This window comes from Bubalus bubalis, chromosome 12, assembly GCF_019923935.1.
Source record: "Bubalus bubalis isolate 160015118507 breed Murrah chromosome 12, NDDB_SH_1, whole genome shotgun sequence".
NCBI classification, from domain to species: domain Eukaryota; kingdom Metazoa; phylum Chordata; class Mammalia; order Artiodactyla; family Bovidae; genus Bubalus; species Bubalus bubalis.
This window is the reverse complement of record NC_059168.1, coordinates 103,638,392-103,664,391: the sequence shown is the minus strand read 5'-3', so window position 1 is coordinate 103,664,391 and position 26,000 is coordinate 103,638,392. Positions and strand designations below refer to the sequence as shown.

Below are 26,000 nucleotides of genomic sequence, written 5' to 3'. Positions count from 1 at the left end.
CGGGATTTCGGATTTAAAGAGAAAGAACTCCCTTTGCCCTCCTGCGCGGTCGGGGGCGGTGCCTAAAGCAGGAAGAGCCGTGGGAGGCCCGGGGAAGGGCCGCGGAGACTGACCCGCAGGGGCTCGCGCTTGTCCCCCAACTCCGGCCCTAGCGAGGTACCCAGCGGGCCCTGGCTCTGCGGGCCCACTGAGGGAGCTGGGGTGTCGTGGCTCGGTCGGCGTCCTTCTGGTGGGGTTTACTCCCCCGCGAATTCGGTCGGGGGCCTCGCCGGGCGGGAGCGCGCGTAGCCCGGAGGCACCTGGCGCGGGGCGGCAGGGCGGGCGGTCCCGGGACGGAGGAGCCCCGACGCCTCGTGGGGCGGCCCTCTAGGGTCCCCGGCGTGGAGACGGGGGCGGCAGAGTCGAAATAGGACCCGAGCGGCTCGGCGGGGACGTGCGTGAGCCTGGCCTCCGAGAGGGCTGCGCCGGCGCCGGCCGGGTAGTCGTCGGGGTCCGGCCAAGGGGGCGCGGACCAGAGGAGAGCCCATAGCGCGTTTGGCAGAAAGGCATCTCCGCAGAGCCTACCCGAGGGTCCTACCCAGGCTGGCGCCTGCAGCGGGGAGAAAGGCCGGAGCTGGCCTGCTCACACCCAGACTCGGTTCCAGGTGCCCCGCTCCACGTCCTGCGCTGCCTGAGGCCCCGCCATGGCCCAGCAGAGAGCCCTGCCGCAGAGCAAGGAGACGCTGCTGCAGTCTTACAACAAGCGGCTTAAGGACGATGTCAAGTCCATCATGGACAACTTCACTGAGATCATCAAGACCGCCAAGGTGGGTGGGGGCCACCGGTCTCCGGCTCCCTTGGAGACCAATACAGTGGTGAGCAGAGCTGAGTCGGGGCGTCCGCTTTCAACCTCCCAGCCAGGTGGTGGCCATACTGCAGTGAGCCCATAGGCAGGGCCCTTGTCCCCATGGGGAGAACGTTTGGGAGGGCCGGGGATGGGGGCGGGGCGGTGACCGCAGCAAACAGGGAGGCAAGTGAGTCATCTGGCTAATTACAGGCCCTGGGGAGGCATTTGTAGGGGGCTCCAGTCATAATGCCCGGATCCAGCATCACTTACTAGCAGCAAGGGGTTGGATGACGTCTTGACGTCTCAGTGCCTCAGTGTACCCTGCAGCATGGCATCCTTGTATGGCTGGATGAGTTTATCCACGTAAAGCGGTCACTGTGGGGACTATTGTGAGCACATGTGGTCGCTGAGAAAAGCTGGGGAAAGCTCCTCCCGTGGGCAGAGAGAGGGTCAGCGGTCGGTTCCGGGCAGGCAAGCCCACTGACTGGAGTGGGCCAGAGCTCTGCATGACTGTTCCAGTCCTGTAGCTCGTTTGAGCCTTAATAGTGACGACGACAGCTAGTGCTATGGGTTGGGCTTCCCTAGGGGCTTAGAGGGTAAAGCGTCTGCCTGCATTGTGGGACACCTGGGTTTGATCCCTGGGTCAGGAAGATCCCCTGGAGAAGGAAATGGCAACCTACTCCAGTGTTCTTGCCTGGAGAATCCCACGGATGGAGGAGCCTGGTAGGCTACAGTCCACGGGGTCGCAAAGAATTGGACTCGACTGAGCGACTTCACTTTCACTAACTTTCAGTGTTAGGCTGAGCTGTGAGGGCCCTTTGTGTGCCGTCCCATTTAATGGTCACAAGAATGCTGTAGGGCAGGTCATCGCTCTCCAGTTCCTTTTCAGAGGAGGGAACAGGGACTCAGAAGCTTTAGCATCCTGCCCCAAGTCAGGATATTCTGCGAATATCCAGCAGGGCTGGGATTAGGACCTGGGAAATCTGGGTCCCTACCACTTAGGGTGCCCTGACCCCTGCCCGCATCTTGGCCTGGTGGGTGCGTTGGGACAGTTAGTAGCCCGGACCTTGCACAGGACAGGCGGGCAAGACTCCCGGCCCCTCTGCTGACTGTCTGAGACACCTGGAGTGCACTCAGGTCTGTCCCGGCTTCGGGTTTGCCCACGAGGGAGAATGTCCAGGCTTCAGTGAGTTTCCTAAGACGACGGTCAGGTGCTTAACACAGTGCCTGGCACCCAGAAAGGGCTCAGTAAACGGTCACTTAAAAAAGTACATTGTCCTTTTATTCATCCATTCAGCAGGTCACTGACTGCCCAAACTAAAAAGATGGGGCCAACCCCTCCTTGCACCTGGCACAGCAGCCCTCGTACTCAGGCATCTGTTGGCCCTGTGAGGGTGCCCATTACCCCTTAGAATGGGGCGGGGGGTGCCGGTGCACGCAGCCCGATGTCTGGGGCGGCGCCTGGGGCAGAGGGCATGGTAGGGCACGGTGTGGCCAGTGTGGGTGCGCTGCCGTCGCCGCCGGGCGCCTGCGGGCCAGGGCACCTGCCCACGCTGGACTTTCTCGTTTGCTCCCCAGATTGAGGACGAGACGCAGGTGTCGAGGGCCACTCAGGGCGAGCAGGACAACTACGAGATGCACGTGAGAGCTGCCAACATCGTGAGTCACCAGGTGGAGGGGACAGTCTGGGCTCCAGAAGCCTTTGGCCCCTACTGGGTTCCCGGGGGGCAGAGGGGCAAACCACTTCTCAGGAGACTCCCTTTGAGAGGAGGGCTTTCCTCGGCAGCTGAAGAAGGGGCTGGCAGGTAGTGGGTACGGTCACGATGTCGAGTGCTGGGCAGGGGTTACAAAGAGGTCAGCCCTTCCTCTCTGAAGGTCCTCTGTAAGTGCAGGCTCTCTATAAACGAAGGTTCCTTGTAAGTGAAGGTTCTGTAAATGCAGGAAGCAAAGGGCTAGATGAAACAGGACAGGCGTCTTGATCCCTTTCAATGCCACAGAATAAGCCTAGCTACCACGCGTTTCCATGGGCCCACACCCATGATGGAAATGCATAGTGCAGGGTCCTAAACGAGTCCCCGCCAGCTGGCAGGTATGCTGGCCCTGAGGAAGAACAGGGCAGGTTAAATGGACCGCAGTTTTGTCTGGGGTTTGAGGTTTTCAGAAGCAGAATACGTGATTGAATAAAGTGTGCAATTGGCCATCACACCTGCAGGAGTGGAAGCCAGAGGCCCGATGGCACCTGCCTTGGCAACAATTCACGTGCCTGCGGCGGCTGCCAGGGACCCTGCCCTCCCCTCGCTCACCTTCTAGTCCCTCACTTCTGACAAGGACCCTGTGTGAGTGCTGCAGCCCCACTTCGCGGATGAGGCCACTGCTGCCATTTCCTACCCAGCGTCAGGCACACGGAGGCAGGCAGTCCCTCACCACGCACCCTGATCCCCACGGCCGCAGGTCCGAGCCGGCGAGTCCCTGATGAAGCTGGTGTCTGACCTCAAGCAGTTCCTCATCCTCAACGACTTCCCGTCGGTGAACGAGGCCATCGACCAGCGTAACCAGCAGCTGCGAGCCCTGCAGGAGGAGTGTGACCGGAAGCTCATCGCGCTGCGGGACGAGGTCTCCATCGACCTGTACGAGCTGGAGGAGGAGTATTACTCGTCCAGGTACAAATAGGGCTGGACCCCTTGCACGGTGGACCTGCAGATCCGGGCCCGGCCAGCAGGGGTGCCCAGCCCCACCTGGCAGCCTCGTTTCCAAATCCTTCGTGGTCTCAGCAACAGAACCCTTTGTCTGGCTTCACAGCAGACCTCAGGGTCAGAGCGTCTGATCAACAGACAACTGATGCTGCCTCCTGGGGCCCGGGCGTCAGAATGAAAATCAGAACCTCGAGGGTTGGGAGGGCCAGGCCAGCGTTTCTGTCTGGGGGCCCGTCTGTCCGAAATAACCTTCTCATCCAGACCTAAATATCCTAGCCGTGCAGGGCCAGCGCCCTTGGCTACCCAGCCCCTGTCCAGGACCCCAGTGCTTGCCCAGGGCTGTGATTCACCGTGGGTGTCACTGAACGCCCACACTGTGTGTGTGTGTCAGGGTGCAGGTTCCTGGGAAGGAGGAGGAGAAAATCCAAGCAGAGTGTGGCGTTGAACGCCAGGCCTGGGCACTTACACCACTGAGTTCTCATTCAGTTCACCGTCACAGACCACAGCCCTCCTGCACGCTGGACCCAGTTACAGCAGTGGGCAAGGCCTGTGACACCAGCGTGTGGCCTGCTTAGAATCCCGAAACCAAGGCAGTTTGAGCTGGAGGGGCCCCAGGAATCAGAATCCAGGTGTAATTTACTCACGGGGAAGCTGAGGCTGGAGAGGCCTCGCACATCTGTCCTTGTTAGCTTGGAAAAATCAAGACTCAGTCCAGCGGACACCGGGTTGGCAGCCCCTTGCCCTCGCTGGACAAATGTGTCTTTCTTGTCATGGATTTTCATTGCTCCTTTCTGTCTGGTGGCGGCCAGGCTGGAGCCACAGATGCCCAGAGCCAGCGTGTCTGTGGTCTGAGGCTGGATTTCTCTGTGTGCGTTCCAGTGCCACCCCTCACGGTCCCTCCCACCTTTACCTTCGTGGGAAGGGACAGACGTCACTGCTCAGTGGGAGTGGTTTAAACTCTTCCAGAGGGTTCTGGGGTCACCTCTCATCCCTGATGCCTGTTGGCTCAGCAGACATGTAGCAAGTGCCTCCTACATACCAGCCTTCAGGGAGGGGTCCAGAGTGGTCCCTGGGGGGTTTCAGACCCTGCTGGGGACATTGCTCCTTATGGCCTTGTTTGTCCCCCTGTGGCCCCCATGGGCCCGGGCCATGGACTGAATGTCTGCAGGAGAGCAGCTTAGGCCTGCCTTTTGAGGCTGAGGGCAGAGAGGGCTGCAGGGGAATGCCTGAGAGCCAGGCTCCTCCTGTCCTGGCTCCGGGCTATCAGTCTGGCCCAGAGGGGTTTCTAGTCCAGCCTGGGGTCTTCGAGAGGCTGAGGCCCTCCGTCTGTAAATGCCTGTGGTGGCTGGGGCTCAGCTGAGTCAGGGCCAGCCGGCTGTGGGCCCCTCTCTGCTTGTTCCCTACACAGGCGGCGTGTCCCGCCCCCCACCAAGCCACCGGCACTCAGCCCATTCTCCACGTGCGTCCCTGCTGCCCACAGGCTCGCTCTCCCGCTTTCTGCTCACGATTTTCTCTTTCTCTCCCTCTCGCCTTCCACTCTCCTCGAAACTCTGCTCTGTGTCCAGGATGGTTCTGAGGCTGGATGCTGGGGGCGGGAGCAAGGGAGGGAGCGCGAGGCAGGATTCGGGAGGAAGCCAGCGAGACGTGTGGGGAGGGGCAGGCCCCACTTGCCCCCTCGATGCCCTCTGCGAGCCATGCTCTGTCCACGTGCATCCTTGCTGAGAGGCCAGCCGTGCTGTCCCCACACTAGACGAGATCTGGTGCGTTCAGTGTGGCGTGGCCACAGATTGTCCCCGTGTTAGAGACGGGAGCCTGAGTTCAAGGCGCTGGCGTCCTGTTTGAGGTCACACAGCTGGTGCAGGGCTGCAGGACAGAATGCCAGGGCCTCTGCTCCTAACCACCCCCCCATTCAGGCTGAGTCCCAGGCCCAGAGAGGAGACAGCGTCTCTGTCCCCAGGGGCCTTGAGAAGCACAGGGACTGTGGAGACCACTTCTAGACGCTAGTTCCTGCAACTGGAGAATGGAGCGTGTGTTCAGGCTGGCAGCTCCCTGCTAGAGGAAGGCAGCTGGAGCCAGGACAGGAGGGGATGGCAGGAAGGATGCGGAAGGATGGGTCAGTGGACCCTGCCAGGACCTGCCGAAGTCACACAGCCTGCCAGTGGCTGGTCCCAAATGGGTCCCTGTGGAGCCCCTTGAGGGCCTGGAAGCAGGGGCAGCGCCATGCCTCCCCCCAGCCAAGCCTACTTGGTGGAGGGGCCTGCACACGGAGGGAGGGGAACGCGGGAGGCGCCTGCACATGGGGGGGGAGGGGAACGCGGGTCTGCGGTGGTCTGTGTTCCTGAACTGCTTCTATCTCGCTTTCCTTCCCTGGCTTCACCTCTGCCTGCTCCTGTCTCTCCCTGGGTTTCTGGTGGTGGAAAAGCTCAAGTCTATGCGAAGCTAATGATCTGCCTCTGTGCGAAGCTTACTGGAGGCTGGACCCGGACACAGACTCCACTGACTGCCTCTCAGCCCCTCTGCTCGCATCCCCGGAGCCCAGTGCTGGCGGCCCCCTGCAGGCTGCAGCCCCCACCCACTCCCACGCTGGTGGCCCCGGGCCCACGGAGCACGCCTGAGCCCCCCAGAGCTCCCCTACCCCCCACCCCCGGGCCCCGGGATCTTCGGAACGACATCCAGTCCTCACCACAGGCTCAACTCCCTGCAGCCCTGGTTCCCACTTGGGGAGCCACTGTGGCTTCTTTGGGAACCTTGTCAGCCCAGGGACAGCCCACCTAGGAGTGCTGGGGGGAGGAGTGCCCCCACCATCCCAGGGTGGCCTATCCTTCTGATTTGCTACTTTCTGGGCTGGCCAGGAGGGCGTTTCCAGGAGAGTTTGTCCCGTTGAGGCCCTAGCAGCAGGGCAGGAGGATGCCCAGTGTTGGGAAACCTGATCTGTGCATACTGTTTACCATGGGGGGAGGGGGAGGTGCTCATAGTGGACAGTACTAGCCAAGGACCGGCCTCCACGCACAGCTCTGCACACTACCTCACGTTGAGGCTCCTCTGCTAGCTGACTGCCCCTGCAGAGCTGTGGGGAAAGGGGGCTTCCCACTCTCATGGAAGTCAGGCAGGGTTCTTCCTTATTCTGCTGCTGCATATGTTTGTGTTTTTTTGTAATAAAAGACTGTTGAATAAAACCATCTCTGCCCTTTGGCATCGGTTGGTTCCCTTTCTTGCTTTTGGACCACTCGGTCTCCCAGTGGCTGTCAGGAAAGAGCCCCTGGGCTCTGCCTAGTCAACCTCGGCCTGCAGGTCAGCTTTCTGGCCCTGGGGGGGCTATATCAGCATGGGGTTCATGGCTGCATTTCCACTGCCTGGAGAGAGCCGGCTAGGACCTAGAAGGGCCTTGATAGTAGTACTTCGTGAACGTATGAGAAACTGCTACCGTTACTGCATGTCACATGGCCCGGGCACCTGAACCTCCGGTTGCCCCCAGGTCGGGGCTGTGGTTACCCGCATCTCGGAGGGAGGAGCTCTGAAGGGGGTGAAGTGTTGTGCCCCGTGGTCTGCGAGCTGGGGACTGCAGTGAGAGGGGCAGGACTCAGCCCAGGTGGAACACGAGGCCCTGTGCCCAGAGCCAGGCTCACCTGGGGGCGGTGGGGGCTGTTACCCCAGAAGAGCCGGGACGTCAACCCTGCGCCCGCTCTCCTTCCCAGAGGGAGGTCAGCATCCCAGTGTACGGAGGAAGCGGCAGCCCGCGACCTGACACCTGCGATACTCGGAGTTTATCACTAGTCACCAAGGAGCCACACACTCGACAGGGACACCACCGCGTGTTTTCTTCATCGCTCACATCCCCGGGGCTTGGAACTTGCCTGGCGCTCATGTCCTTTCCAGACCAACGCGGTCTCGCCAGCTTCCTCTTGGGGGCTGAGCTCCAAACAGGCCTCAATTACTACAGTCTGTATGCAGGTCAGGAAGCAACAGTTAGAACTGGACATGAAACAACAGACTGGTTCCAAATAGGAAAAGGAGTACGTCAAAGCTGTATATTGTCACCCTGCTTATTTAACTGCTATGCAGAGTACATCATGAGAAACACTGGACTGGAAGAAACACAAGCTGGAATCAAGATTGCCAGGAGAAATATCAATAACCTCAGATATGCAGATGACACCACCCTTATGGCAGAAAGTGAAGAGGAACTCAAAAGCCTCTTGATGAAAGTGAAAGTGGAGAGTGAAAAAGTTGGCTTAAAGCTCAACATTCAGAAAACGACGATCATGGCATCCAGTCCTATCACTTCATGGGAAATAGATGGGGAAACAGTGTCAGACTTTATTTTTTGGGGCTCCAAAATCACTGCAGATGGTGACTGCAACCATATAATTAAAAGACGCTTACTCCTTGGAAGGAAAGTTATGAGCAACCTAGACAGCATATTGAAAAGCAGACATTACTTTGCCAACAAAGGTCCGTCTAGTCAAGGCTATGGTTTTTCCAGTTGTCATGTATGGATGAGAGTTGGACTGTGAAGAAAGCTGAGCGCCGAAGAATTGATGCTTTTGAACTGTGGTGTTGGAGAAGCCTCTTGAGAGTCCCTTGGACTGCAAGGAGATCCAACCAGTCCATTCTAAAGGCGATCAGCCCTGGGTGTTCTTTGGAAGGAATGATGCTAACGCTGAAACTCCAGTACTTTGGCCACCTCCTGCGAAGAGCTGACTCATTGGAAAAGACTCTGATGCTGGGAGGGATTGGGGGCAGGAGGAGAAGGGGACGACAGAGGATGAGATGGCTGGATGGCATCACTGACTCGATGGACGTGAGTCTGGGTGAACTCCGGGAGTTGGTGATGGACAGGGAGGCCTGGCGTGCTGGGATTCATGGGGTCGCAAAGAGTCGGACGCGACTGAACGGAACTGAACTGATTTCAGTCGCCCCCTAGGTTACCGGGAGCCCGCCGCCTACGGGGACCCGCCTCTGCCCACAATGCTTTGCGTCCCGCCCCACAGTGCTTTGCGTTTCCCGCCCCAAAGGCTTCTTCCGGCGGCACCGAGGCCCGGTTAATCGATCGCCGCGCGCTGGCGGCTCGGCGCTCGGCCAGCCGCGCCTGCGCACGTGGTGATTTCCGGCGAGCGCCGCTGGGCGGGTGAGGGTCTTGTCTCGTGCTGAGGGCCCTGTGGGCCCGGTGGCGGCCCGGAACGCTGCACCCCGGTCCTCCTCGCTCCGAGCAGGACGGTGAGCGAACCCCGGCCGACCCCCGAGCCTCCGGCCATGACTTCCCTGCTGGCGAAGGACGCTTACTTGCAGGGCCTGGCCAAGAAGATCTGCTCCCAGCCCAGCGCCGAGCCGCAGAAGCGCACATCGGGTAAAGGCGCAGCCCGGGGGGCCGGGTCGGAGAGGGCTTCGGAAAGGGTACCCCGTCCGCCCTCGCGGCGCTCGCGTCCCCGCCCCCCTGCACCGCCCCTGAGCCGTCTTCAGGCGGAGCAGACCCGCAGACGCGTGAAGCGGGCCTGCGAAGTTCCCGAGGGAGACACCGTGAGAGACGCTCAGGGCCGCGCCGCTGCCCCGGCCCGCTGGGGGCCCCCGTCTCGGGGTCCGAGGGGGCTCAGCCGTGCGCCCCACCAGGCGCGAATCTCGGCCGGGGTTTGGAGGAGGTGACTGCGGAACAGGCTCGGCCAGCTCTCCGCATTGAGTAGAAAGGCTGGTGTGAGCGTTGATGAGAAAAATGACTTATTCAGCCCATTACTGGGGTAGTGTGGGGAGAAGGGAGGAAGAAGATGGCCCTGCCAATGGTCGTGTGCGTGGCAGGGGTGACGGCCCCTCATACACACAAATGGGCGAAGCAGACAAAAGCTGCCCTGTGCGGAGCCGGGGCTCCTAAGTCCTGTCCAGCCTTGGAGGAGAGGGAGAGCGGCAGGGACGGGCGTGGACCTACCAGAGGAGAAACGGACTTTCGTTACACCAGGAAAACCTGTTCACTCTAGGGGTTAAGTGAATTTCTCATCACTCAGTGAAAAGTTAGATCTGTGTCTTTCTAGTTCCTTTGCTGCGTATTTCTCCCTGAACCAATCGGGTCCCTACTTGGTGCACTCATTTCTCATTTTCCTTTTAAAATATAAACATTTTCTACACCTTTTCTTTGCCACATCACTTATGGGATCTTAGTTCTCCAACCACACATTGAACTCAGCCCTTGGCAGTGAGAGTGTGTGGTCCTAACCACTGATTCCGTTCAGTTCAGCTGCTCAGTCCTGTCTGGGTCTTTTCCACCCCCATGGACTGCAGCACCCCAGGCTTCCCTGTCCATCACCAATTCCCAGAGCTTGCTCAAACTTCTGTCCATCGAATTGGTCATACCATCCAGCCATCTCATCCTCTGTCGTCCCCTCTCCTCCTGCCTTCAGTCTTTCCCAGCATCAGGGTCTTTTTCAGTGAGTCAGTTCTTCACATCAGGTGGCCAAAGTATTGGAGCTTCAACATCAGTCCTTCCAATGAATAGTCAGGACTGATTTCCTTTAGGATTGACTGGTTTGATCTCTCTGCAGTCCAAGGGACTCTCAGGAGTCTTCTCCAACACCACAGTTCAAAAGCATCAATTCTTCGGTGCTCAGCTTTCTTTATGGTCCTACTCTCACATCCACACATGACTACTGGAAAAACCATAGCCTTTGACTATATGGACCTTTGCTGGCAAAGTGATGTCTCTGCTTTTTAATATGCTGTCTAGGTTAGTCATAGCGTTTCTTCCAAGAAGTAAGTAGACGTCTTTTAATTTCATGGCTGCAGTCGTTTTGGAGCCAAGAAAATAAAATCTGTCACTGTTTGCACTGTTTCCCCATCTGTTTGCCATGAAGTGATGGGACTGGAGCCATGGTCTTCATTTTTTGAATGTTGAGTTTTAAGCCAGCTTTTTCACTCTCTTCTTTCACTTTCATCAAGAAGCTCTTTAGTTCCTTTTTGCTTTCTGCCATAAGGATGGTATCTGCATATCTCAGGTTATTGATATTTCTGCTGGCAATCTTGATTCCAGCTTGTGCTTCATCCAGTCTGGCATTTTGCATGATGTACTCTGCATATAAGTTAAATAAGCGGAGTGACAATATACAGCCTTGACGTATCCCAATTTTGAACCAGTTCATTTTTCCATGTCTGGTTCTAACTGTTGCTTCTTGACCTGCATACAGATTTCTCAGGAGGCAGGTAAGGTGGTCTGGTATTCCCATCTCTTTAAAAATTTTCCACAGTTTGTTGTGATCCACACAGTCAAAGATTTTAGTGTAGTCAATGAAGCAGATGTAGGTGTTTTCCTGGAAATCCCCGTGCTTTTTCGATGATCCAGTGGATGTTGGCAATTTGATCTCTGGTTCCTCTGCCTTTTCTAAATTCAGCTTGAACATCTGAAACCTGTCAGTTTATGTACTGTTGAAACCTGGCTTGGAGAATTTTGAGCATTACTTTGCTAGCAGGTGAGATGAGTGCAATTGTGCGGTAGTTTGAGCATTCTTTGGCATTGCCTTTCTTTGGGATTGGAATGAAAACTGACCTTTTCCAGTCCTGTGGCCACTGCTGTTTTCCAAATTTGCTGACATATTGAATGCAGCACTTTTACAGCATCATCTTTTAGGATTTGAAGTAGCTCAGCTGGAATTCCATCACCTCCACTAGCTTTGTTTGTAGTGATGCTTTCTAAGGCCCACTTGACTTCACACTACAGGATGTTTGGCTCTAGGTGAGTGATCACACCATCATGGTTATCTGGATCATGAAGATCTCTTTTATATAGTTCTGTGTATTTTTGCCACCTCTTCTTAATATATTCTGCTTCTGTTAGGTCCATGCTGTTTCTGTCTTTTATTGTGCCCATCTTGCATGAAATGTTTCCATGGTGTCTCTTAATTTTCCTGAAGAGATCTCTTTCTTTCCCATTCTGTTGTTTTCCTGTATTTCTTTGCATTGATCACTTAGGAAGGTTTTCTGTGCTGTTCTTTGGAACTCTGCGTTCAAGTGGGTATATCTTTCCTTTTCTCCTTTGTCTTTTGCTTCTCTTCTTTTCTCAGCTATTTGTAAGGCCTCCCCAGACAGCCATTTTGCCTGGACTGTCAGGGAATTCCCTTTCCACCTTTTAATTTGAAGGCGTGTGTGTGTGTGTGTGTGTTCAGCCAGCTCAATGTGTCCAGCTCTTTGCGAACCCCGTGTACTGTAGCCTGCCAGGCTCCCCTGTACATGGGGTTTTTCCAGGCAAGAGTTCTGGAGCAGGTTGCCATTTCCTCCTCCAGGGCACCTTGCTGACACAAGGATTGAACCCGCATCTCTTTGCCAAGTGGATTCTTTACCACTAGCGCCACCTGGGAAGCCCAAAATGATATACCCCATTCTGGGCTATATAGTTTGTTGTGGGACGTGCCTTCATTGTCCCTGAGGATGGATACAAGTAGACCGCTGGGTCAGCGTGTGGGTGTTTGCGGTGGGTCAGCATATTACACTCATCAGGGATTGATGAGTGTGACCGGTCTGCTTTCCAGGAGGTGTGTGGTTCTGAGCTCAGTGGATGAGGGTCCCCACAACTCCCGTCTCAACTGGCTTTTGGCATCCTTCTGGAATCAAAACCTTTGCAGGACCTTCTTACCTACTGACTGGGTCATGGGGATTGAAGTGGCAGCCCTTTCTTGTTTCTTGTTTCAGCTGGCAAAACTCAAGTCTCAGAAGCTGCTGCGCCCCCCAGGAAGAAGAGGAAGAAAGCGCAGAAGAAATCCCGGGAGCGGGAGAAGAAGACTGCAAAGCCCAAGGCCCAGGCCTCTGCGGAGAAGTCTGAGGCCAGGAAGCCAGAGGCGGCCAAGGAGGAGGAGGGAGCCGCCAGCTCCACCAGGGCCCCGGCAGGTGAGGGGGCAGGCAGGGATCTGGGATCTGGGATAGGTGTGCATGTGGCCCTCTCTGGTTATAACAGCAAGATCAGGTACACTGGGATGGTGTGAGGCTTTGTAGAGGACAGATCGCAGGGTCTCTGGGTGGATGGGCAGCTCAGGAAGGGCACAGAAGCCCCAGGTCGTATAGTAACCGGGACGGAGAGGGGCATGGCTGTGTCCTCTAAGATCCTCAGCGGCCCGGCATGCCGAGCTTCGCTGCTCTCAAGTCTCTGAAGTGATGTCCTGGGAGCTGCCTCTGGGTGTGGGTGGGTGCCGCAGGAGTTGGAAGAATCCAGAGATGGGTTTGGCCCGCGCTACACAAGCAAGCCCTACCCCGGAGGCCAATCCAGCTTGAAGAGGCCCTGCAGGTCCACCAGTGGCCGCTGGGCGGGAGTAGGGGTGTGGGGTGCACACGGAGGCTCAGGCTTTGAATCCGGCCCCTTTTGTGGGGGAGGGGGGCACAGGAAGGTTGGGAGGGGCTCTCCTTTCGGATTTCTGATCCTCCTTTGCAGATGGCCTGGCCGCAGAGCCTGACTCTTTATTTGCCTTGGATGTTCTGCGGCAGCGCCTGCATGAGAAGATTCAGGAGGCACGGGGCCAGGTAGGTGTGGGATGGGGGCGGGCAAGGCTCTCTGGGTGCTGCAGGGCTTTCCCCACCCCACCTGGAGGAGACACCCCGGTGCTCTCCGAGGTTGGCTCCCTGTTCTGCCGGCCATCGTGGGCCTGGGCAGGAGGGTCTCAGCAGCTCTGTTCTGCGGGAGGTCAGGTGCTCTTCTCGTCATCTGGGGGGTCGGTGCAGGCTCAGCCCCCATGTTGAGCTGCTGCTTCTTCTCTGCTGCGGCCTTTGAGAGGCTTGGGCTCCTCTCTCAGCAGCACTTCCTGGGCGTTCGTTCTTCTGATTGTCCTGACGGCCCCTGAGGTAAGCCAGGGCCTGAGGTGAGGCAACCTGCCCTAGGGGACTGCCACGGGACTGACGCTCCGGGATGTGAACCAGCCTCAGTGCCGAGTGCTTAGTGGGGTCGCCTCCCCCTCCTTTCCCTGGGGACCTCCCCAGGCCTCTGCCGTGGGGGACAGGCGCGAGGGCCCTGCCTTCCTGCGGTGGTCCAGAGTGCTCTTGTCTGCCGGGCGGGGCTCAGTAGCGCCGGGGTCTGCACGGACAGCACTGCCTTGTCCCAACCGAACCTCCCCATCTGGTGGCGGCGGGGCCTCAGCCCCCTGCCCTCACCCCGTCTGACCAGATGGAGGCCAGTGTGCCCCTTGCTGGGTCATCGGGTAGACTTAGTGGCCCCCTTTTGGGAAGTACCCTGGCAGGTGGTCTGTGCCTGGCATCTGGAAGGTGGGGTTCTCAGAGGGTCCCCTCGTCCTTGTTTTGGGCGCACTCTGGGGCCAGGTCATCTCGGGGTGGAACACTGCACCCCGCCGGCCCTGGTCCTGACCTGACTGCACGTGCTAAGCCGGGGGCCCCGTTATGAGAACCTTATGAGTGAGCGCGGGATCACCCCACAGGGCAGCGCCAAGGAGCTGTCCGCCGCTGTTTTGGAGAAAAGACGCCGGAGGAAGCAGGAGCGCGACCGGAAAAAGAGGAAACGGAGGGAGCTGAGAGCAAAGGAGAAGGCGGCCAAGGCACTGGAGGGGGCAGAGGCCACCGAGCCGGACTCTCAGGTGCCCGCGGAGGAGGCCCAGGCCCGGCAGGGGCTGCTCTTCAACAAGGTGAGCACCGTGCCGCTGGGCTGAGTGCGTGCCCTGTGCTGCCTTGGGGCGGGCGGAAGTGGGCCCCCGCCGGGGCGGGCGGGGAGCGGCCCTCAGCTCGTGTCGCCCTCTCCCCCGAGGTGGAGGTGACCGAGGAGGAGCCGGCCAGCAAGGCCCAGCGCCGTAAGGAGAAGAGGCAGAAGCTGAAGGGGAACCTGACACCGCTGACGGGCAGGAACTACCGGCAGCTGCTGGAGCGCCTGCAGGCGCGGCAGGTCCGGCTGGAGGAGCTGCGGGACCGGGACGCGGGGCAGGCCCAGGAGCTCGAGGCCAAGATGCGCTGGACCAACCTGCTGTACAAAGCCGAGGGCGTGAGGATCCGCGACGACGAGCGCCTGCTGCAGGAGGCCCTGAAGCGCAAGGAGAAGCGGCGCGCGCAGCGCCAGCGCGCCTGGGAGAAGCGCACGGCGCACGTGGTGGGCAAGATGCAGCAGCGGCAGGACCGGCGGCGGCAGAACCTGCGCAAGAAGAAGGCGGCCAAGGCCGAGCGCCGCCTGGAGAAGGCTCGCAAGAAGGGCCGCATCCTGCCCCAAGACCTGGAGCGCGCCGGCCTGGCCTGAGGCCCTGGCTGCCCAACCCCCATCTCGGGTGGTGCAGGCTCCGGCAGAAAGTGGACTCTGCCACGTGCCTCTCACCGGTTTGTCCGGGGCTCAGGCACCCCCGCGCAGAAGAGCCTTCAGATCCGGGGAAGGGGCTGACCCGGATCCAGCTCCAACCTCCTCTTATTAGACCAGAGGCTCCCTGCAGCTGGTGGGGTAGTGGCCCAGGGAGCTGTGAGGAGGGAACGGGCACCTGGGGGGCTTTGCTGGCTGCCCCCTCTTCTCACTGTCGCAGGAGCAGGAAGGGCACGGCCTTTGTGACTGCAGAGTTGGCCCCAGGTGCGCTTGGGAAGGATGGAAGCAGCTCCTGCGGCAGAGTTTCAGCGGAGGTGATGGGCTTGGTAACGGAGCAGGAGGGCGTCCTCAGGCGCCTGTGATTGAGTTACACAAGTTGATGTGGAAAGTGGATAAGGAGTAGAATTTAAGGTGAAGATGGTTATTAAAAATTCTAACTACTAAAAGATAGTGTTATTGGAGTAGGAGGGAAAAGAAATTGGAGTTGGCTGGATAGTATCAGTCTAGGGGGAGGTGGGAGAGAAGGGGTAAAACCTGGAGAACTATGTGGGGTAGATGGAGGGTCCGCAATGACGGACAGGTGACTGCAAGCCCACAGGCAGGCAGCGTGAATGCGCGCGTGTGAATTGTATGATACGTGGATTGTGTTTCAGGAAGGCTGTTCGTAACGTTCTTTAGACTAAATTCCAGTTAAGAAACAGATGGTAACCAAAACGAAACTGGTGTGACTATCATTAGATGATGATGTGTTACTAGAATTTTAAAGGTATTGCTAGAGAGAAAGGATGTCACTGAATAATGAAACGGGTTCAGATCACCTGGAAGGTAAACAGCCTTGCCCCAGAAACAGCTTCAGATCTGTTTAACAGAAGCTGACACTCTGCAAGAAGTCAGTTCACAAACCCAAGTGGGAGATGCTTAACATCTGCTCTAGGGAGAGATGGTCAAGTAGACAAAATCAGATGGATCTGGAAGGTTCAAATGAGAGCGTTTATAAGCTTGGTCTAATGGACACACAGACTTGTGTGTCTGAAAACTGTGTATTGGGATTTCCTTGGTGGTCCAGTGGTTTAGTTCAGTCGCTCCGTCACGTCCAACTCTTTGCTCCCCCTTGGACTACAGCACAACACCAGGCTTTCCTGTCCATCACCAACTCCTGGAGCTTGCTCACACTCACGTCCATCAAGTTGGTGATGGACTCTGTTCCAGTGCAGGGGTATGGGTTCAATCCCTGGTTGGGAAACTTAAGATCCCGGATTCTGCAGGGTGTGGCCAAATTTTTTTTAAGAAATTAAAAAAAAACCTCAAGCACACACGGAACAGTGGTGAAAACTGACCATCACCTGGCCCACAAAGCAAGGCATATTTCAAAGCTTCGGCATCATACAAAGTGTGTTATTGGGCCATAAAACAGTTTTTAAATTCCAGAGGTAACTGTAAAGTTACATGTTTGGAAATTTAAAAACACACTTCTAAATTACCTGTCAAAGAATCCTCATAGATGTGAGAGACTGTTTAGGATTGGCAAATAATGGAAGCAGCGTGCATCAACATTTGTGGGCCTCAGCTGAGACGGTGCCAAAAGCGCTTCATAGCCGCAAAGCTGTGCTTACGTGTGTCCTTGATTGTAAGTTTTAGGAAGTGAGTCCACCATGCAGCACAATTTTCTGCTTGACCTAGAGCCTCATTCCTGGGTTCTGCTGACCCACTCTGCCCCTGGCAGTTGCTCCCAAATTAATGTCCACACGTTGCAGGCAGGAGAGTTGGGAGAGTGTAACCCCCTGTGGGAGTTGAAGGAGCATCTCCCAAGGCCTGGTGGGTATGTGTCATTGGGTATTCCGCTCCTTCCCTGAAGCCTGGAAGGCCAGGAAGCACGCCCCTCCACCCTAGAGTGCTGCTGTGGCCTTAGTTTCATGTAGCTCGTGTGCGAAGCGAGCAAATGGTGCGCTTTGGTGGCAGGTAGCATCAGGCAGCCCTGGACAATAGGAGTTAGAGGGAAGGAAGGGTGAGGAGGTATGGAGCATTCACCTGGTGGGAGCCCATCTGTGTCCAAGTATAGAACAACACTGCAGCCGCCCTGGGCTGGGCTGCCCGCTCCTGTCTGAGCCAGGGCTGGGAGCTGGTGGTGCACAGAAGCAAGGACGCGCCACACAGGATTCAGGGCAATAGAAGCATCTCACCTGCAGGGAAGAGAACATCACTGGTTGAGTCTAGGAAGCTTGATGCCAACTTATTGGGTGCTGTGTGCCTCGAGCGCAGAAAGTGAAATGCAGAGTAAAGAGAAAACTTCCAACAGGCCTCATATCTCATATTTTCAGGACCAAATGACAAGAGTCTCCAGGTCAGAAGGCCCCCTTCCTGGTCTATCCAGTGAGTTGGATAAAAATAACCCCAAACAGGACACATTCACCAGGATCTGGGGTTCCAACAGTCCTGCAAAGACGGTACTCTTAGTCCACTGGCCCCCCTTGGGTGAAGCTGGGAAGAAGGCTCCCAGCCAGCCTTTCCTTCTCCTTGGGGGCTCCAGGACTTGAATGAACTCATGGTTAGAAATTCAGTGAGGGGCTGTAAGCAATTGAGTAGCTCAGTGAAGCTCTTGTTCACCAGAGCTGCCGTCCAGGTGCAGAGGGCAGAGAGCTGTCTCCAGACCCCCATGGGCTGGCTCATTTGGGTCATTGCACTGAGCACTAGCTTGGCCAACAGTAGAGGAACCTCACACAACCATGTCACAACGTGTTCCCTGCTGCCCTCAGGTCCCCGGTCTGCACTGGCCGGGGAACTTGGTTCTACCCCTGTGTCTCCCACGGCATTCCATCCAGCCTTCAAAGAGCCACTGTGGTGCCTCTCTGGTGCTTTTCCCAGGACCTTGGGAGAGGATGAGTCTTCGGTAGGCTCCCCAACCTATGAGGTGGATGAGCAGGTAACACAGTTAAGACCCTCCAACAAGCCTGGCCCTCGACTGAGAGTTCTTAGCTCTTGTAAGTTATTCCTAGGGATTTCTGTAAAGTTCACTTAACCTTAGCTTGGGCCACTGTGGGTTCCAGGTTTTGGCTGAGCACGAAAGGAAGTAATGGGAACTTTTCCAGTTCCCTAGCCAGCCCACTAGATCTTGCTTCTGGAAGGAACCATATCTGAAACTGCACCACTCCTTTCTTGGCCAAGCACTTCTAGAATTAGTTCCCACATAGTTACATGATTTTTTTTTTTTCCAAACTTTTTTTTCTTTTTTTTTTTTAAGGGAGCTCTTCTCCCTTTAAAAAAAGAAGAGTTTATTTCTTTTTGGCTGTGTTGGGTCTTCATTACTGCTCAGGCTTTTCTCTAGTTGTGGTGAATGGGGGCTCCTCTCTAAATGGCTTTATTTCAGTGGCCTCTCGTGGAGCACAGGCTTAGTAGTTGGGAGACACTGACTTAGTTGCTCTTTGCCATGTGGGACCCTCCCGGATCAGGGATCGAACCCATGTCATCTGCATTGGCTGGCAAATTCTCTACCACCAGGGAAGCCCCTCAAACTCTTCTGACTTTGACTTTGTAATTGACCACGTGGGTCCTGCTGAGATCTCTCTCTCATGTATCAGTATAGAGACAAGGTGAGATGGGGGTGAAATGGAGGAGACTCGTTTCACCTTGGAAGTGACTCCTCAGATGAGTTTTTAGATATGGCAGGGACTGATTTCTCAAGGTGGTCCTCGGTAGGTTGGATATTCAGGGTACCCGAGGTACCCAAGATTGTCCAAATACCCCCATCTCAATTCCCAGGACTGATGAGTGCTCCAGCTCTCCCATGAGAGATCTGGTAAGGTTGTGAATTCACCTGTTGGTAGGATTTGCCAGTGAACTAGCTAAAACTTCAGTTTTCTGTTAATTCAGTCTTGGCAGTTGCAAACTCAGAGATTCTACTACAAAGTAAGAGAAAGTTCCTGATTCTCAGCTCTTGTCTTAACCTGAAACTTTAGGACTTGGAGCCTGTCATTGTCTATTGACTACCCAGCACTGTTAAGGGAGACCTCCCCATCCCCAGCCGTCTTGAGTAGTCCTTGAGTTTCTCAAGTCTTACTGTTTTTAAGGTGGTGTCAGCTAGTCTCAAAGTCTTGCCTTCAAAAGATATTTGTCTCTGGTGTCCACATCTCCAGATAAGTTGTTTTGTAGCTGTGTGCCAGTGTATCCAGGGTCCCCTCCCTTGGTGCTATCTAGATCACTGCCCTCTGCTAAAATCATAGGCTTCCCCGGCGGCACTAGTGGTAAGGAGCCCCCGTGGTGACGCAGAAGACAAGAAATGTGGGTTCAGTCCCTGGGTTGGGACGATCCCCTGTAGAGGGCATGGCAACCCACTCCAGTATTCTTACCTGGAGAATCCCACGGACAGAGGAGCCTGGTGGGCTACAACCCATAGGGTGGCTAAGGGTCAGTACGACAGAAGCGCCTTAGCATACACAGCTAAAATCCAGCCAGATAACAAATCCCAGGTTTTCCCTGACTCATTCATGACAGGTCATGTTGTGTTGCGTCCACAAAAGTGCTTTTTAACAAAACTAGTAGTTAAAAGCCACGCTGATGACTGGATATGTCTTAGCAACCAGGAATAGAGGAAAGTGTCCTCAATTGGGTAAAAGTTTACCAAAAGTGTAAAAATACCATCATACTTAATACCATCATCCAAGTTTTCTTGCTAAGATGAAGAACAAGGCAAGAATGTCTCTTCTCATAGCTGCTTTTCAGTGTCACACTAGAAGTCCTAGCACACGCAATAAGACAAGAAAAATAAAACATGCAGATTGGGAAGGAAGAAGTCAAACTGTCTTTGCAAATGACATGATCATCTATATAAACATCCAAAAGACGACAAAACCTGAAACGCATAAGTGACTATATCAGGGTTGCGGTGTACAAAATAAATGTAAAAGTCAGCCGCTGTCCTGTATACCAGTAATGAACAAGTGGGCTTTAAAATCAATAACATATTATCATTTACACTATGAAAATCGATATAAGCATACCCCAGATATATCGCCATTTATTGCAATATCCAGATATTGCAGATAGACCACCACAATAAAGTGAATATTGCAATAAAGTCACACCTTTTTCTTTCGTTTCCCAGAGCATATAAAAGTTACGTTTACACTAGATTGTGGTCAGTTATTAAGTATGCAATAACATTAATGTCTAAAAATTCACATACCCACACCTTAATTTTTAAAATATTAGCAAAAAATGCTACCCATCATCTGAACCTGCAGTGAGTTGTGTTAAAATCAAAGATCACAGATCACTGTAACAAACACAATAACAGTGTAACATTTCTTTCAAGATGGTGAGAGTCACAAACGGGACACAGAGGCGTGAAGTAAGGGAGCGCTGCTGGGAAAATGGTGCTGACAGACGCTTGGCGCGCCAGCCTTCAGTTTAAGGAAGCAGTGTCCTTGACGCGCAGTAAGGCAAAGCGCAGGGAGAGCTGTGCCTGTAAAGGGCGCTCTTGCGGAAACGGAGCTGAAAGGACAGAAGCGGAAGCTCTCGTGCACATATCACTCAATAGAGTGTCAGTAGGGCTGGGCCTTGCCTCAGGCAGGAATGATACCGCTACTGCCTACAGGAGGGAGAGGATTCCTCCTTGCCTGGTGATGGCTCAACGTCAGGCTGTCACAACTCAGCCGATGAAAATCCACTGTGTGTCAAGTCCCAGTTACTCCAATGGACATTTAATTTTTAGTAGCCCTTTCCAACTTCCCCTTCTGCTCTATAAAAGAGTTTCCTTGCAACTTCCACGGTGGCCCGGTGGTAAAGAGTCTGCCTTGCAATGCAGGGTATGTGCGTTCAAACGTTGGTCAGGGAACTAAGATCCCACATGCCATAGGGCACCCTAGTCCACAAGGAAGAGCTGCTGAGCCCGTGCACCACAACTGGAGAGTCCACGGACTGCAAGGAGAAGGTCCCATATGACAGAGGATCCTACATGCTGCAGCGAAGACCTGATGCAGCCAGTAACTGTTTGAAAAGTCTCCTTTACTGGACTTGCATGCAGTTCACCATAGTTGCATGTCCTGAATTGCAATTATTTGCTGCTCCTGAATAGGCTTATTTTTTGTTGTTGGTGGTGGTGAAATAACTGGTTGTCACTAACACACCTGTTAAAGTGAAGTCACTCAGTCATGTCTGACTCTTTGTGACCCCATGGACTGTAGCCTATCAGGCTCCTCCATCCATGGGATTTTCCAGACAAGAGTGCTGGAGTGGATTGCCATTTCCTTCTCCAGGGGATCTTCCTGACCCAGGGATCGAACCTGGGTCTCCCAGATTGCAGGCAGACACTTTACCATCTGAGCCACCAGGGAAGCCCTAACACACCTGTTAGAAATGGCCAGAATGCAGAACACTGACAACATTGGATTCTGGTGAAGATATGGAGCAGTACAGTTTCATTCGCTGCCAGAATGCAAAATGATACAGCTGTGTTAAAAAAAAAAACACTGGCAGTTTCTTACAAAATGAAACAAATTCTTACTGTATGACCCAGCAATCATACTCCTTAGTATTCACCCAAATAAAGTGAAAATTTATGTCCATACAAAATCCTGCAGAAGGATGTTTATAACAGCCTTATTTACAATTGCCAAAACTTAGAAGCAATCAAAATGTCCTTCAGAGCAACCTAGATGTCCATTGACAGATGAGTAGAGAAAAAAATTGTGGTACATATATACAATGGAATATTACTCAACTATAAAAAAGAATATATTCAAGTCAATCCTAAAGAGGTGGATGAACCTAGAGCCTGTTATGCAGAATGAAGTAGGTCAGAAGTTCAGTTGCTTAGTCGTGTCTGACTCTTGGGACCCCATGGACTGCAGCACTCCAGGCTTCCCTGTCCATCACCAACTCCCAGAGCTTGCTCAAATTCATGTCCACTGAGTCGGTAATGCCATCCAAACATCTTATCCTCTGTCGGCCCCTTCTCCTCCTGCCTTCAATATTTCCCAGCATCAGGGTCTTTTCCAATGAATCAGTTCTTCGCATCAGGTGGCCAAAGCATTGTGGTTTCAGCATCAGTCCTTCCAATGATTATTCAGGACTGATTTCCTTTAGGATTGACTGGTTTGATCTTGCAGTCCAATGGACTCTCAAGAGTCTTCTCCAACACCACAGTTCAAAAGCATCAATTCTTTGGTGGTCAGCTTTCTTTATAGTCCAACTCTCACATCCATACATGACTACTGGAAAAACCATAGCTTTGAGTAGATGGACCTTTGTTGGCAAAGTAATGTCTCCGCTTTTGAATATGCTGTCTAGGTTGGTCATAGCTTTTCTTCCAAGGAGCAAGCATCTTTTAATTTCATGGCTGCAGTCACCATCTGCAGTGATTTTGGAGCTCCAAAAATAAAGTCTCTCACTGTTTCCCCGTCTATTTGCTGTGAAGTGATGGGACCAGATGCCATGATCTTCGTTTTCTGAATGTTGAGCTTTAAGCCAACTTTTTCACTCTCCTCTTTCACTTTCATCAAGAGGCTCTTTAGTTCTCCTTCACTTTCTGTCATAGGGTGGTGTCATCTGCATATCTGAGGTTATTGGTATTTCTCCTGGTAATCTTGATTCCAGCTTGTGCTTCATCCAGCCCAGTGTTTCTCATGATGTACTCTGTGAAAGTTAAATATTAAATAAGCAGGGTGACAATATACAGCCTTGACGTGCTCCTTTCCAGATTTGGAACCAGTCTATTGTTCCATTTCCAATTCTAACTGTTGCTTCTTGACCTGCATACAGATTTCTCAGGAGGCAGGTAAGGTGGTATGATATTCCCAAATCTTTAAGAATTTTCCACAGTTTGTTGTGATTCACACAACTATAAAAACGAATGTATTCAAGTCAGTCCTAATGAGGTGGATGAATGCAGAGCCTATTATACAGTGTGAAGTAAGTCAGAAAGAGAAAGACAAATACTGTGTATTAACACACGTGTGTGGAATCTAGAAAGATGGTATTGATGAACCTATTTGTAGGGCAGCAATGGAGATGCAGACATAGAGAGCGGACTTGTGGACACAGTAGGGGAAGGAGGGGGGATGAACTGAGAGAGTAGCATTGAAACATATACATTACCATATGGAAGACAGATAGCAAGTGGGAGTTTGCTGTGTGACCCAGGGAGGTCAACCTGACGCCCTGTGGCAACCTAGAGGAGCGGGGTGGGGTGGGCGATGGGAGGGGCGCTCACAAGGGAGGGAACATATGTATAGTTGTGACTGATTCATGTCCATGTATGGCAGAAAGCAACACAATATTGGAAAGCAATTATCCTCAAAAAAAAAAAAAAAAAAAAAGATGTCCTTAAGGAGACCAATAAATAAATGTTGGTCCATTCAGCCCAACATGAATACATAGTACTAAGTGAAAGAGCCCAATCTGAAAAGGCTACAGACTGATTGATTCCAGCTATTTATGACAGTCTGGAAAAGGCAAAACCATGCAGACAGTAGAAAGATCAGTGGTTGCCAGGGAGTAAGGGGAGGTGGAGGGGCTAAAAGGCAGAGCACAGAGGATGTTTAGGGCACTGAAACGATTCTGCACAATCCTGTGATGGAGGGCACACGCCATTATACATGTGTCAAAACCCATTGGCTGCACGGGGGCTTCCCTGGCGGCTCAGATGGCCAAGAGTCCACCCGCAACGTGTGAGGCCAGGGTTCGATCCCTGGGTCAGGAAGAGCCCCTGGAGAAGGGAATGGATACCCCCTCCAGAATTCTTGGCTGGAGAATGCCATGGGCAGAGGAGCCTGGCGGGCTACAGTCCTTGGGGCCACAAAGAGTCGGGCACGACAGAGTGACTAATGCTTTCACTTTTCACTTTTGAAGAATGTACAGCACCAAGAGTGAATCTTAATGTAAACTGGACCTTCCGTGTCACTGTAGGTTCATTGATCATCATCTGTGGTGCAGGACGTCCATAGTGGGGAAGGCCGTGTGTGTGGAGACAAGAGGTTTTATGGGAACTGTTTGCACTCAATTTTGCTGTGAACCTAAAACTGCTCTTGAAAAAAAAATTTAGGGACTTCCCTGGCAGTCCAGTGGTTAAGCCTTCATGCCTCCACTGCAAGGGGCATGGTTTCAGTCCCTGGTCAGTGAACTAAGATCCCACATGCTGCTTGCCATGGCCAAAAAAGTAGTAATAATAAAGTTTATTAGTTGAAAAAACAGAGTGATCATTGAAAATGAACGCTTTTCCCTGGAAGTGTGGTGTATCACTTCTGGTCACACTTCACTGCCCAAAGCAAGTCACATGGCTACAATTCTTCCCCGGGGCCTGGAAAGAGAGAGCAAGGGTGTTCTTAGGCCCTGATGCCTCCTAAGCAAGTGCCACCTGCCGCCAGTCTTGGCACAAATGTTTATGTCAGTCAGGACTCTTAGGTGCAATTAATTGCATTAATTTAAGCAGAAAGGGGATTTATTAAAAAGATATTAGGGCATGTCCAACTTAAATATTCCTCTAGTCTCCTTTCAGAAAGTACCACAGAGCAACTTGGAGAGGAAAAAAAACAGAAACCACCTCCTAGAGGTAACTAACGATGCATTTAATATCCTGGACCATACAGAAGTGGACAGGGTGTGGGGCATCAGGAGAGCCAAATGAAGGGAGCAAGGGTTGTGCTTGGCTCCAAAGCTCCGGAAGCACTGGTGAGCCCCCTTCTCCAAGGTGCAAACCCCAAATCCTGCTCTGGCAATGAGGATGGCATGGGCGATGCAGCAGCCAGAGCCTGCGTGGAGCTCTGCTTCTGAGCAGCAGGGGGCTGGGCGCTGAATGGAGACCTACATGATGAGGCCTATTTGCAGGGCCGTGTTGGAGGCTGGGGTTAGAGAGTGATTGCACTGGGAACACCCTTAAAGCTTCCTCTGACTCAGGGAAGTAAAGGCTAAAGGAACTGACACATCAAGGAAATCCTTATTGCCCTTAATTATGATCTTGTTCCCTCCCACAAGGACACTTGTGCAACTATCTATGCCAGGAAATTCCTTATGTGTGGATGAGTTTCAAAATGGGAAATAGCAGAGGATCTATGTAATAACCTTACAGGATTAAAAGGAAGAAAAGAAAAGGTGAAATTTGTGGAAAATGAAGAAGCCATACCAAAAAAAATTTATAAAACAGATGGACAGTAAAAGAGACACTGATGTATAGAACAGTCTTATGGACTCTGTGAGAGAGGGAGAGGGTGGGAAGATTTGGGAGAATGGCATTGAAACATGTAAAATATCATGTATGAAACGAGTTGCCAGTCCAGGTTTGATGCACGATACTGGATGCTTGGGGCTGGTGCACTGGGACGACCCAGAGGGATGGAATGAGGAGGGAGGAGGGAGGAGGGTTCAGGATGGGGAACACATGTATACCTGTGGCGGATTCATTTTGATATTTGGCAAAACTAATACAATTATGTAAAGTTTAAAAATAAAATTAAAAAAAAAAAACAGATGGACTTTTGTCTGATATTTCTCCATGAATTTTCAAAAAATGAAGCAATCTCCTCCTTAAAGCACAAAACAGAAAAATATGAGCTTATGGAGGAAATAGTCAACAGAAGGGTTTAAAAATCTAAGTGAGACAAACTCAGTGGAAAAAAATCATCACAGAAATTAAGTAAAATTAGAATTAGCATATGAAAGGATGGCTGGCTGTGTTGTGTTTGTCGAGGTGACCCCAGCGGCTCTAGCCCACCAGGGTCCTCTGTCCCTGGGATTCTCCAGGCAAGAACACTGGAGTGTGTAGCCATTCCCTTCTCCAGAGGATCTTCCTGACCCAGGGATAGAACCCGGGTCTCCCACATCGCAGGCAGATTCTTTACCATCTGAGCCACCAGGGAAGCCCATATGAAAGAATGCTGCTGCTGCTGCTGCTGCTAAGTCGCTTCAGTCATGTCCAACTCTGCGACCCCAGAGATGGCAGCCCACCAGGATCCCCCGTCCCTGGGATTCTCCAGGCAAGAGTACTGGAGTGGGGTGCCACTGCCTTCTCCATATGAAAGAATAAACCCTCCTAAAAACACTGTAAGGGACATGGGGGGGAAAGTCATGATTATAGGAGTCCCAGAAGAAGCAGGCAGGAAGAAAGAGGCTGAGAGCATATTTGAAGACATAATAGCTGAAAATTCCCCTAACCTGGGAATGGAAGCAGACACCCAGTCCAGGAAGCAAAGGCAATCTCAAAGGGAATAAACCCAAAAAGGGTCACACCAAGACACACTGTAAT

At 53.3% G+C, this 26,000-nt stretch overlaps 2 protein-coding genes across 3 annotated transcripts; both read left to right on the top strand.

Annotated features, from left to right (window-relative positions):
* The first annotated feature begins 10 nt into the window (after positions 1–10).
* On the top strand, positions 11–6,712 carry MED22 (mediator complex subunit 22). 2 transcript variants are annotated; one of them, XM_044926507.2, is made up of 5 exons: positions 11–156; positions 645–806; positions 2,405–2,497; positions 3,278–3,486; positions 5,942–6,712. In XM_044926507.2, exons 2-5 carry the CDS (start codon positions 684–686, stop codon positions 6,132–6,134), a joined length of 618 nt encoding a protein of 205 aa, XP_044782442.1. In that variant the 5' UTR covers positions 11–156; positions 645–683; the 3' UTR covers positions 6,135–6,712. The 2 variants fall into 2 exon arrangements, with proteins under 2 accessions (XP_044782442.1, XP_006062547.1); XM_006062485.4 differs by having other exon boundaries at positions 13–156; positions 2,405–2,485.
* Positions 6,713–8,579: 1,867 nt separating this feature from the next.
* On the top strand, positions 8,580–15,213 carry SURF6 (surfeit 6). Its single transcript, XM_006062486.4, has 5 exons — positions 8,580–8,866; positions 12,184–12,378; positions 12,917–13,005; positions 13,911–14,114; positions 14,234–15,213. The coding sequence occupies exons 1-5, from the start codon at positions 8,773–8,775 to the stop codon at positions 14,711–14,713; spliced, it is 1,062 nt and encodes a 353-aa protein (XP_006062548.3). The 5' UTR covers positions 8,580–8,772; the 3' UTR covers positions 14,714–15,213.
* Positions 15,214–26,000: the final 10,787 nt, after the last annotated feature.